At 36.5% G+C, this 12,826-nt stretch overlaps 2 protein-coding genes across 2 annotated transcripts; both read left to right on the forward strand.

Annotated features, from left to right (window-relative positions):
* Positions 1 to 1,736: 1,736 nt before the first annotated feature.
* LOC108402241 (olfactory receptor 4M1-like) lies at positions 1,737 to 2,689 on the forward strand. Its single transcript, XM_017668624.2, is given in 2 exon segments — positions 1,737 to 2,430; positions 2,433 to 2,689. Coding segments are annotated over 2 exon segments (951 nt in total).
* Positions 2,690 to 11,442: 8,753 nt separating this feature from the next.
* On the forward strand, positions 11,443 to 12,378 carry LOC108403165 (olfactory receptor 4N2-like). Its single transcript, XM_017670111.3, is given in 1 exon segment — positions 11,443 to 12,378. A coding segment is annotated over 1 exon segment (924 nt). The 5' UTR covers positions 11,443 to 11,454.
* The last annotated feature ends 448 nt before the right edge of the window (positions 12,379 to 12,826 follow it).

Raw genomic sequence — 12,826 nt, forward strand, 5'->3', positions numbered from 1 at the left:
AAATAGCCTAATTACTTGCATCTGTTCAAAAATGACACAGCTTAGTAACAAAATTGTAACCAAACTGAATAAGCATAATGTTCCAGATGCTTTCTGTGGAGATGTTTTTTATTGCAGAAAACCCACAGTTGACTCATCAGTGAATATAAATGAGCAATGTGTTGTGAGTTTACAATCACATACTTGTACTTTTAGTTGTGGAGGCTATGGGGCACCTCCTCCAGGTAAGTACATAAAACCACTGCTTTCCAGAATCCTAGGAAATGTGTCATTCTGGATAATCACATATTTAAGCAAATGGAGGGCTGGAAATGGCAGCATTATCTTTCTTTTGATTAAAATCTTTCTAAACTGAATTTTAGATTTCCCTATCTTACTAAGCATGATTAATTAACTCACTGAGATCCACATTGGGCTATTCTTGTTTGTGGGAATATTTATGCTTTTGTTAAATAGCTCCACAGTACTGAACTTTCTCAAAGTTTATGGTTTGTGCCTTTGTGTCAGATTCCTGGCAAACACTGGTCTTTTGTTGGTGTTTCTACTTTTGTGAGACATCCCTTCATTAAAATACAATGCTCTTGTAACATATTAGATTTGGAAGTCACATGTCTGTGCTTGCTAAAATTATGCACAAATTGAGTCAGTAGATTCCTAGGAAGAACTACTTGATTTCTCCAGTCAATAGTATATGTAAGCTTTCATGTCTAGCTACTGTCACATCTATTTGGTTTTATAGAGCCTTAACTTTTTTTTCTATGCTGACCTCCTGAGGAGAGGAAATACAATCAAGTGCCACATCAGCAAAACAGCAGTGACTCTTCAGTATTGGCTGTTGGCCACAAGAAATACTTTGGCATGACATTTTTTTATATTACTTAAAAGAGGAAGCATATATGGTGAAATGAATGATTATCTTATTTTTATTTGATGGGTTTTGTTCTCTCTAGTGGTGTTAGGTTTAATACTATATCTTAAGTGAAATTTCAGCAATAATCTTATTCCCACTTTTACCTTGAAACAGCAAACATACCCATTTCTCAGATTGCTGCATCTTCGTCCTACCCTCCTCACACAGTAGGTAAATGCATGGTCAGTGGAGTAGTGGGATCTGGGCACAGCCAGAACAATGTTCACATAGAGCCCTGCATTGTCGTATGTTATAGCTGCTAACCTATTACTAAGAATTAAACTGTATAGGCTTTGGTTAAGGAAGAAATGTCCATTCATTACACATGGAGTCCTGGGATCTCTTTGATAGATTAAAATATGGCAAGATCAGCATACCTTAGATTTCAAACCTAAGTTCCCAAGTTGGCTAGATTTCTCAACAACAACAATAAATCTAGAAAGAATAGGCTTCATCTCTTATTACCAGTCTAAAATTTGACTACTTCCGAAGTAGCTATGTACATTGCTTCCTAAGAGAGATGTTTGGGGGAAGGATTAGTGCATTTCTAAGTTTCATAAAAAAAGGAGAAATTTATAACACTAACAAGTTGAGATTTTGGTTTCAGATATGTGATACACTTCATATGATTTCAATGTTTCTGATTTTCAGGTCATCACTTACTCTTTCCCTGTCTTGGTTTATCAGATGTAAGGTGGGGCAACCAAACCTGTCAGAATATAATCTTCTAATGACAGAGAACTGGAGATGATTTTGAAAACAGTAATATAACCGGTTAAGAGCTATTGTGAGTAATTATAATTTCTTTATTTTTCATAGCCATATTATGAAAAAAAATGAAGAAATGGAACCTGCAAATTACACCAGGGTGACAGAATTCGTTCTTATTGGCCTGTCCCAGACTAGGGAGGTGCAACTAGTCCTGTTTGTTACATTTCTATCCTTCTATTTGTTCATTCTTCCAGGAAATATTCTTATTATTTGCACCATCAGGTTTGACCCCCATCTGATCTCACCCATGTATTTCCTTTTGGCTAATCTGGCCTTCCTTGACATTTGGTGCTCCTCCATCACAGTCCCTAAAATGCTTATAGACTTCTCAGTGGAAAGAAAGGTAATTTCCTTTGGTGGATGCATTGCACAGCTATTCTTCTTGCACTTTGTTGGGGCCTCTGAGATGTTCGTGCTCACAGTAATGGCCTTTGACCGCTATACTGCTATCTGCAGCCCCCTCCTCTATGCCACCATCATGAATCGACATCTCTGCTGCATCCTGGTGGCTCTCTCTTGGATGGGAGGCTACGTTCATTCTATAATACAAGTAGCTCTCATTGTTCGACTTCCCTTCTGTGGGTCCAATGATTTAGACAGTTACTTTTGTGACATCACACAGGTTGTCTGTATTGTCTGTGCCACCTTCCCAGAGGAATTAGTGATGATCTTTAGCAGTGGTCTGATCTCTGTGGTGTGTTTCATTGCTCTCCTAATGTCGTATGCCTTTCTTCTGGCCATGCTCAAGAAACAGCCTCAGCTGAGAGTACCAGCTGGGCCATGTCCACGTGCTATTCCCACATCACCATTGTGGTGTTAATGTTTGGGCCGTCCATCTACAGTTATGCTCACTCATTTGACTCTTTTTCCCTAGATAAAGTGGTGTCTGTGTTCCATCCTGTGATATTCTCTTTACTTAATCCCATCATCTACACATTGTGAAACAAGGAAGTAAAGACAGCCATGAGGAAGTTGGTCAACAGATATGTTCTATGTAAAGAGAAGTGAAAGTTAAATGGCATATTTTGTAGTACTCCAAGGGTCATTGTTCTAAAGTAGGCAGCATTTCACTACCTCCTTTTGTCTGAGTTCTTAAAATCCCAGTAGGTTTTTTTCTCTATTGGTGAAAAAACAAAGAAATTCTGATGGCAATAAATTTACTCACACCCTCCCTGAAACTTCTGGTAAATCACTATTGAAATATAAAATATAATAATGGTCTGCTAAAACACACATTTTCACTGGTTGTTTATTGGATGAATATTTTGGAGAGGCTTTGGCTGTGAGAATGTGTATTAAGGAATAATATAAATAAGACCTGGGAGACATGTCCACTATGGATATGAAGAAACTAGTAGCTAGCATATGAATGTGAGTAGCTTCAAGTAACCAAATTAAATATTGTCATGTTTCAAACTTAGCCCAGTAGGATGGTGTTTGGTAAACCATCTTCCTGGGACTGGAAAAATAGATTATTTTGTCTATCTCTTCCTCTTCCCAGAGTTATGATTAGAAACTGAGGATTATTTATATAAGCTATTCCAACTCATATTTCAGGTTGTAGCTCCTCAACAGTATTGGCAACAGTATTGGTGATAGAACTCAAGATTTCATCACATCTTGGAAACAATTTTTATGAATTCATTGCGGAGTATAATTTACTGCATGAGGCCCCTCTCTTTTCAAAGGAAGTCTCTAGCTAATGAGTGGTTTTTATAGCCAGTCTCTATTTACATCCTCTAGTGTGAAAGCAGACTCAGAGGCAAAGGAGTCTAGGTTGAGCAGGGTTGGCAGACATCCAGCTGGGTGATTTTAAAAAGATTATTATATTTTTTTGTCATATTTGTGTTTTCTGTATTTGTTAATTATGTCTCTCATGTTAAAATGAATTAATAGAGTGTTGCTTTTCTTAGCACTATCATTGAGAGTTCTTCCCTGTTTAACTATTTTTTTAGTACATATGGAAGAGACCTATTGAATTTCCATAATCCTCTAGTGAGTTATTTACTAGAGATCAATTTACTATTTCCTGACACAGAGAACCCAATTACTGACCATGCTTCAGAGCATAAAACACAGATTAGAATATTTGAGTTCATGCAAATTTATCTACTTAGATTAATTTTTTAGTTTCAGAACCAGGGGGTCTATTCATCAAAGGGTGAGAACACTTTGTGTGCTTTGAGGTTTAATCTTAAATTAGATAATGTGACTAGATTTTGAGGGAAATAGATTTCTGTCATCGTCAGGAATGAATACATATCAAGAATGATGAAAACAATCCCAGGGTTACTCTTTGTCTATATTCTATTTATTAACTGAGGAGGCAATTTGTGCCAGACCCAGGGCACCTCAGGTACACTGGATGGAATGATGCTGCACAAAATTTGTTCTTTGTTTTGGGAATTTTTCTGTATGATGACCCTCTCTCATCTTCAAAGTTATAGTGACTTCTCTTCTAAGAAACCAAAGACACAGATTGAAATTATCATTCATGAATTTTGAGTTAACTTCTCATTGCCTGAAAATTAATAAAACAGTAGACTTATCTAATATTTTACAAGAGAGTATGGAAAAACCATCTAACATACAAAGGATATATACATACATAATAAAAAAATGATTGACCCCCCTATACAGAATTTTATTGTTGTAAACAACCATTTGATCAATAAATGAGAGATGCCCTCTCAGAAAAAAAAATGATTGAGTTATATTTCTAGATTTTGTGTTATTTTATTGTTATTTCTCTGTATTTGAACCAGCTAGACTTCTATTCATTTTGTCCCTTCTAATTCATTTAGCTAGGATTAAAGAGACTATTGACTTGATATGCTCTTCAAACACAAGCATATTGCTACTACAGAAAGATATTTGTTGAAAATATTGAAGCTAGGAATAAGAAGAAAAGACATCAAACATAGTAGTATAATGGAGAATTGCTTAATTAAAACACTACCTGGAATTAATTTTGATAGAGAAGTAGGAACTTTTGGCATACTAGAAAGCAGTGACCTAGTCTGACTCATGGAGGATATGATTGATATAAAGACTTATATCAGTAGTTCTCAAGAGGGGGCAACTTCAACCTCCAGGGGACATCTGGCAATGTCTGGTGACATTTTTGGTGATCCCAACTGAGGAGTGTGATTGGCATCTGATATATAGAAGCCATAGATGCTGCTAAAGATGCCTCAGCTACCCCTGACAAATTATCAGGCCCGAATATCACCAGGATGGAGCTTCTGAGCAGGGATCTAAAATCTTGCCTTAGATAATGAGCAGGGACAAAAGGCAGGTTAGTGTAGGATAAACAAGTATTGTCTTAAGTAATCTTTTCACGTGCAGTGCTGCCTCTTGGGGATAGAACTCAAGTTTTTTTTTCACATCCTGGAAACAACTTTTTATGATATCATAACAGAGTATAGAAAGATATTGCTGTTCTGATTTTATCCTTTTGCTGAAGATTCCTCAGTATTCCCTTAGTTGGAATAAATTTGTCCTCTGGTACAGTAATGGCATAGGGAATGCTCATTAAGTGCAAGAGTTTTTGTGTTAAAATACTTTTAAAACTGTCTTGAGACTTGATAGCTTCTTTTAATATAAAATTCTTGTATATTTCCTTTAAGTTCTTTGAAAATCTTGCTTCATTTGTTTTTTTCTTTAACTTTCTGTGTTGCTGTTGAGAGAAGTCTGATGTTAACTTCAAAGGAAAAACCATTTGTAGATAATTTTGTTTTTTTGTATGGAGGTCCATGGTCTATTTTCTTCATACTTAAACTCCTGTAGCTTAATATGGTATGTTTCACTGTTGATGAGTCTGGGCCAATTTTTCCTCAGTATTCATTCCAGAAAATACAATATTTAGAGTTTTCAGTATTTGTTTTTTTGTAACTATAAGATTAATTTCATCTGATAGAGAATGTCCAAAGAAGAAGAAGAAAGAAGACTTCTGCTACCTGGTTTCAAGGCTTATTATAAAGCTACAAAAATAGAGTGTGGTACTGATGTAAGGATAGACTGAACAGATCGATGCATCACTATAGTGTGTACAGAAACAGACTCATACAAATGGTAAATTGGCTTTTGTCAAAGGAGCCAATACAATTCACTGGGAAAGAAAAATTTTAAACAAATGATGCTATAGCAACTGAATACTCACATGGAAAATAATGGACTTCTACTTCACTGCACATACAAAATTAAATTGACTTGGATCATAGACCTAAATATAATACTTAGAAATACAAAACTTCTAAAAGAAAACATAGAAGAATATGCTTTCTTACATATTTGGGATAAGCAATGACTTCTTAAACAGCACAAAAGAAGCTGTAATTATAAAAAGTGATAAAACAAACCTCAAAAAAATTACTGCTCTTTGAAATACACCATTATGAAACTAATAAGCAAATAACTCACTGGGGGGGAAATTTGGAATCTCTTACCATCTCTCCAAAGTAAAACTTAGGCAAGTGTTTGAATAGATACTTCAGAAAAGAATATATACAAATGATTGGTTAGCTCATGGAAAGATGCGCAGCGTCACTAGTCCTATGGGAATGGTTCATGACACATGACCATGTGTTCAGGCAAAGCACTCTCCAGCTACTCTGTAGAACAGGCATAAATTTGCCTCAGCAAACCTCAGAAGGAAAAGAAAATGTGCATCATGGGCCCCCAGAAGCACATAACATTATGGATACTACACACTTTCATGAAAATACTGCAGCTGTGCCATGATGTGTCAGTGTTGTTGGGTCAATGGGTCAGAATTGTGAGCCTGATAAAGGAGTTGTTGGACTATGGGCTCTGGATGGACTCGTTTGCATATGAAAGGTACATTTGCAAGTGAGTCGTTGACTATCCCTAGGAATTGGCTAAGTCTCTCCAGAACTGGTCTAAGGTTCCAACACGTCAAGGTATCAGAAATACAGAAAATAAAAAGGCACAATGAACACAAACACGAAACATTGGTGAGCTGACAGAACAGCCTGAACATTGCTGTTGGGAATTTAAAATAGTTGAACCACTTTGGAAAACTGCACAGCAATTTCAGGGAGCCATAAACATACTTCCACCTTATAGCCAAGAGAGACGAAAACACATATCCAATAAATGACTTATATTAGAATCTTCATAGGAACTTTATTCATAGCCTAAGATATGAAACAACCCAACTGCCCATAAAAAAATTAAAATGATGATAAAACCTTTGTGTGGTATCATACAAAGGAACATTATCCAGTAATAAAAAGGAACAGCTGTAGATAATGCAACAACATGAACCTCAAAATCATAATGTTGAATTAAAAAGCCAGGTAAGATTGAACGGAAGTCACATGGCTCTCTTTTTATGAAATCTAAGGAGAAGCAAAACTAATGTACGGTAGAAGTTAGAAAGTGGCTGCTCACCGTGGTGGCGGTTGTAGGGAAGGTTGATGATCATAAAGCAGCTTTCAAAGTGATGGAAATACTGTACATATTGTTTGAAATAGTAGTTCCTTCCATGGATACATGACAGAAGTTATCAAGTCCAGCACATATCTGTGTATTGTAGTCTATATAAATAATATTTTAAGAAATGTAACAATTTATTTTCACACTTGCTTGTAAGCACATAATTTCTTGAAGGACATAATAGAAACTGATATTAACTTTCTGTTGTGAGGTATGGAAACATGGAGGATTGGGATGGGAGGGAAATTTTTCATTGTACAAATGATCTTTTAAATAAAATTTTTGAATATGACTATATTATTAAAACAACAAATATATTAAAAGCAGAATGTCTGATTTCCAACCCTAACCTTTTCCAGTTATCCCTGTATTTGTAAATACACAGCCATCTACACAGTTATGACATTCAGAGTCCCTGGAGTTATTCTTGCTTCTTCAGTTCTCGTATCCAGATCAGCAACACATCTCCTTGACTATTTCTTCAGAATACATCTTTGATATAAATTCTTTCCCCCCTCTCCTGAACTATTTCCTACCTAACCTACCATCATCTCATTATAGTACTTCAAACACTCCCTAACTGGTCTCCTGGCTTCCCTTCTGCCTTCTATAACCCATTCTTTACTAGTAACCAGAATAATCTTTTTAAAATGTCAATCAGATAATGGCACGTAGCTTCTCAAATAGAATGATGACCAGATGCCATTTGGTCTGTATCTGGCCTTCCCCTCTGTCTAGCCTTCTACTCTTTTCCCCACCTGCCCACTACTATCATGCCTTCTTTGCCTTTCTGCTTCTTTCTCCTCCTTTCTGCTTCTCAGTGCACCACCCTCTTCCTGCTTCATGGCCTTTCACCAGCTCTTTCTTCAGATCTTCACACAGTGGGCGTATTCTAGGCATTCAGATGAGCTGAAATGCCATCTCCTCAGAAAGGCTGTCCCTGGCCAGTGCACCTGGAACAGTAGTCTCTTCCCAGCATATCCCTCCGTTAGATTTCTGTTACAGCACTCACTACTATCAGATATTTTCTTCTCTGGTGTGTTTGCTTATTGTCATCATGCCTTTGGGTGTAAAATCCCCAGGAATGGGAATCTTTTTTGTCTCATTTGGTGCTACATTGCTGACATTACAATATAGCCTGGTTCCTGATTTTAGCTTCTATGGTTATCTAAAATGATGAATTTTTATCAGCAGGAATAAGAACTCTCCATTATGAGGAATAGTTCAGATCATCAAGTTAATTTTATTTTAAATATTTTGGCAAGCATTAGAAAGCAAGGCCTTGTATCTATAGTTATGAAAGAAAACTTCACATTTTAAAAAGTCTTTGGTAGCAATGAAGACTGTCATTTACTCTAAGATGGGAATTTTTCTCCCCATACATTTCTCCACATAATTATCCATTGAGTTTATTTGTATTTATGGTTTTCTGGAATGTGCATTTCTATGCCTGTTTTCTCATGTTAATTTCCCATTTTCCAAATGTGGTTTTGCATTTGTTCCTGTCCTTTAATATATTTTTTTCTAAATTTTTGTGTATATTTTTGTATTTTTAACTTTGTGTATCTCTTCCACCCTCTGTTTTTTGCATTTTCTATGCCTCCTACTTCTCTTTCTCTGGATTATACATAAATTAGAATGAAATATGATTATGCACTGTATTCAAAATTTTTTTAAGGTGAAAAGAATATTTTATTTTAATACTTCAATATTGAAATCAACTATCATACATAGCCATCAACTCTTATATTTCATTGTCCGTATCTCAGTAGATAGTCAAAAAGAGATTAAATTGCAGCCTCAGCAAACTCTAGAACACTCTGTACTGCATCTTCAAATATGTCAGATTTTTAAATAAATTACTTCTTATTTGTTGTTTTGCAGTATTTATGAAGTGAATGAGTGCAATACATCATTGAATTATCATTTTAAAGGCAAATGCCCTATAGATTTATATTTGTCATCCCAATTTTTCGGCACTCTTTAAGCCTCTGTACTGGCATTTTCTTCATCCTTTGATTTCTTCACTGTAAACTTAGCCTTTGGTAATTGTTCAGCAAAATGCATAGCCTTTAGTTTGTAAGGAGTGTAATGGGTCCTGTTTTTATTCTGGGAACTCCACTGGCTAATGCCATGAAAATATTTTTAAAGAATTGAATGTTTAATAATTTAACTTTTTTCAATAGTTAGAAAATCGTTCTCTTTAGAACAAACTCATACCTACTAGAATTTAAATTATCTTGCCTTCTACATGGTTATTTTCTTTCTGTTTAATAATATTTAATTGAAAAAAATATATTTCCTCATCATTGCTTTGGCAGAACATAGTAGACAATTGTTCCCCAAAATGAAAAACAATAAATACCAAGACCACACTAGGGCCTAGGTAGGAGGACATCTCCCCTAAAGGAATTAGTCCTATGACTTTTTTTTTACTAAGAAGATTATGCAAAGAAGTCTTTATGAGCATCATTTACTCTCTCTTTGCTTATCTCTTTGTCAGCAGAAATGTGTTGACTCAAACATATTTGCCACCTTACTTGATCACATTTTTCCTTTCCTGATATAGCAATGATTTCTTATCAATTATACTATTTATCTCTTTCTGAATTGCATTGTAAAATATAAAATAACCTTCATTGGCTTTCTACTCATTCACAGACCTGATTAAAGGTGTGTTGATATTCCAGTTATCTCTGTCACTGATGGAATGTTGATTTTAGTATCCAGAAGTGACACAGGGTCTGTTTAACTGATAAGTATTTTAGAATTTGTACCTAATAGATCTCTAGTCTAATTCTTTGGTGATATCTTGTTGGCATTCTAATAATTCCCATTGTAAGTTTTCTAAGCTCTGTTAGCCTTCAAATTCCCAGAGTAAATTCTTTGTGGCATCACAAATTGTGTATTTCAAAATGTAAGAGGCCTCTCTGTGAGAAGGGATATTTAAGAACAAAGGCAGGAATAATCAGTAATTGTCCCTTCCATTAGGACATGATGTCTGCCATGTGAGAGTAATGTTGAATTGCTAGAGAGGTAAACATTTTTGTCATTCTTCATATTTATAAGGAATAGAAAGAAGGAATAAGTAGAAACATATTATAACTCTTCAGGTGGAACATCTGCTTTCAGAATGCAATGATCAGAATTATTGTAGAAATAGACTAATAAATGAGGTGTGAACTCAATAGTACAGCAGCACCATTTATCTTCTCAATAACATAGCTCTAGCTCATCCTGATACTGAGAATTACTTTATTGGAGATACATAAAGCTTTTATTAAAATACCAATTGTCTTAGGGATATTAATGCTTGGTCTTAAACTGACATATCATATATTAACTGAAAGAAGTAAGGGACATTAGATGGTAATGAACCATTTGTTAAAGAGTCAACAGAAGGGCAGAAGTGCAATTTGACTATATATGGGAACCTCTAGATTAATTAATCTGTTTGAGTTTAGACATAAAAAAGTAGATATTTTGATGTTTTTGTCTTCCTTCTTTCCCGTGTATTCTCTTTCAAAAGAGGAAGTTCAAAGAATAGGGCATAATAATATATGTATAGAAATTCTGTTATTATTGTTTTCAATAAGTTATCATGTATGGTGAGTGAGCACATTGTCAAATTTAAGGCATCTATATAGATATGCCTCAAATATTAATTTCTACAGAATGATCAAGATTCTTTTTACTAAGCCAGGTTAATGGGTTGCTATTCTATAGAGAAGAAATATATTTCAAGTAAACACGGTTTTGTTTAAACCTTTTTAGGTCAACATTCCTAAAATATAATTTACATATAGTAAAGGTATCAATTTCTGTACCGCTTAATGCCTCAATACATTTTGACAAATAAATAGACACTTGTAACCCTTACTGTCAAGCTATGGAACATTTCTGTCACCTTAAAAAGCTCAGTCATTTCTGCTTGCTATCAATCCCTACCTCACGAATCATATCAAATCTGAAGAACTTGGTAATATGGTTGAGTTTTTCCTCAATCAGAAACACTTCCATTTACCTCACACAAGTCATAAACAAACCCAGGGCAGGGGCATTTCAGAGTTCCACATGAGAAAACAGTTAAATAGAAGCACAGAAGTAAAGCAGAGAGAGTGTGTCTTCAAAAAAAGGGTATTGGCAGTTATGAAATGTACTTGAATAAAGAGAAGAAAAAATTCCTTAGGTGTGGGAGAGTGATGATAAAATACATATGTGGCATACACTGCTTTTCATTCAAGAAGAACAAGACCCAGAGGAAAATGATGGAAATAAACTCCCTACTCCTTGATGTTCTAGAGGCAGAAAAGATGGAGATACAAAATAGCACAGTGGTGAGAGAATTCATCCTCCTCGGGCTGACCCAGTCTCGAGATATTCAGCTCCTGGTCTTTGTGCTGATCTTAATTTTCTACCTCATCATCCTCCCTGGAAATTTCCTCATCATCCTCACCATCAGATCAGACCCTGGCCTCACGGCCCCCCTCTACTTCTTTCTGGGCAATCTGGCCTTCCTGGATGCATCCTACTCCTTCATTGTGGCGCCCAGGATGCTGGCGGACTTCCTCTCTGAGGACAAGGTAATCTCCTACAGAGGCTGCATCACTCAGCTCTTTCTCTTGCACTTCCTTGGAGGAGGGGAGGGTTTACTCCTTGTTGTGATGGCCTTTGACCGCTACGTCGCCATCTGTAGGCCTTTACACTATCCCGCTGTCATAAACCCCAGAGCCTGCTATGCCTTGCTGTTGGCTCTGTGGCTTGGCGGCTTTGTGCACTCCATTATCCAGGTGGCCCTCATCCTCCGCTTGCCCTTTTGTGGCCCAAACCGACTGGATAACTTCTTCTGTGATGTGCCTCAGGTCGTCAAGCTGGCCTGCATGGGCACCTTTGTGGTTGAGCTCCTGATGGTCTTCAACAGCGGCCTGATGACCCTCTTGTGCTTTATGGGGCTTCTGGCTTCCTATGTGGTGATCCTCTGACATGTATGCGGGGCCTCCTCCGAGGGGAAGAGCAAGGCCATATCCACATGCACCACTCATATCACCATTATATTCCTCATGTTTGGGCCTGGCATCTTCATCTACATTCGCCCCTTCAAGGCCTTCCCAGCTGACAAGGTGGTTTCTCTGTTTCACACAGTGATCTTTCCTTTGTTGAACCCTGTGATTTATACCCTTTGCAACCAGGAAGTGAAAGCTTCCATGAGGAGGTTGTTTAATCAGCATGTGGCCTAATTACAGGGGAAAAAAACAATTAAGGTTATCAAGACCATAGAATTTTATCTGAAACTAATTTATTCATTTCCAAATACTGCATTTATTGAATATCTCCCATTTGTCAGGACTCTTCTAGGCACTGGGAGAAAGAGTTATTAATGAAACAGGTAAAGTCACTGTTCTCCTAGAGGTACAATCTAGTGGGAATACACAGCCAGTAAGACAGAGATTAAACAACACTTTTTTTGAGGAGGATATACTGTCTTGAAGAAACTAAAAAAGAAAGCAAAATGATAGACGATAGACAATGTGAGATGGAGCACTCAGTGTACTTTTAGTCTTTAAGCAGGGTCTTCTTGCAGAGGTGACAATTTGATGTCTGCATAAACGGAAGGAGTCAACTATGTGAACATCTGGAGCAAAGCATTCTGGGCGGAGGGAGCAGGTAGTGCAAAAACCTGAAGAT

This window comes from Manis javanica, chromosome 8, assembly GCF_040802235.1.
Source record: "Manis javanica isolate MJ-LG chromosome 8, MJ_LKY, whole genome shotgun sequence".
Lineage (NCBI taxonomy): Eukaryota > Metazoa > Chordata > Mammalia > Pholidota > Manidae > Manis > Manis javanica.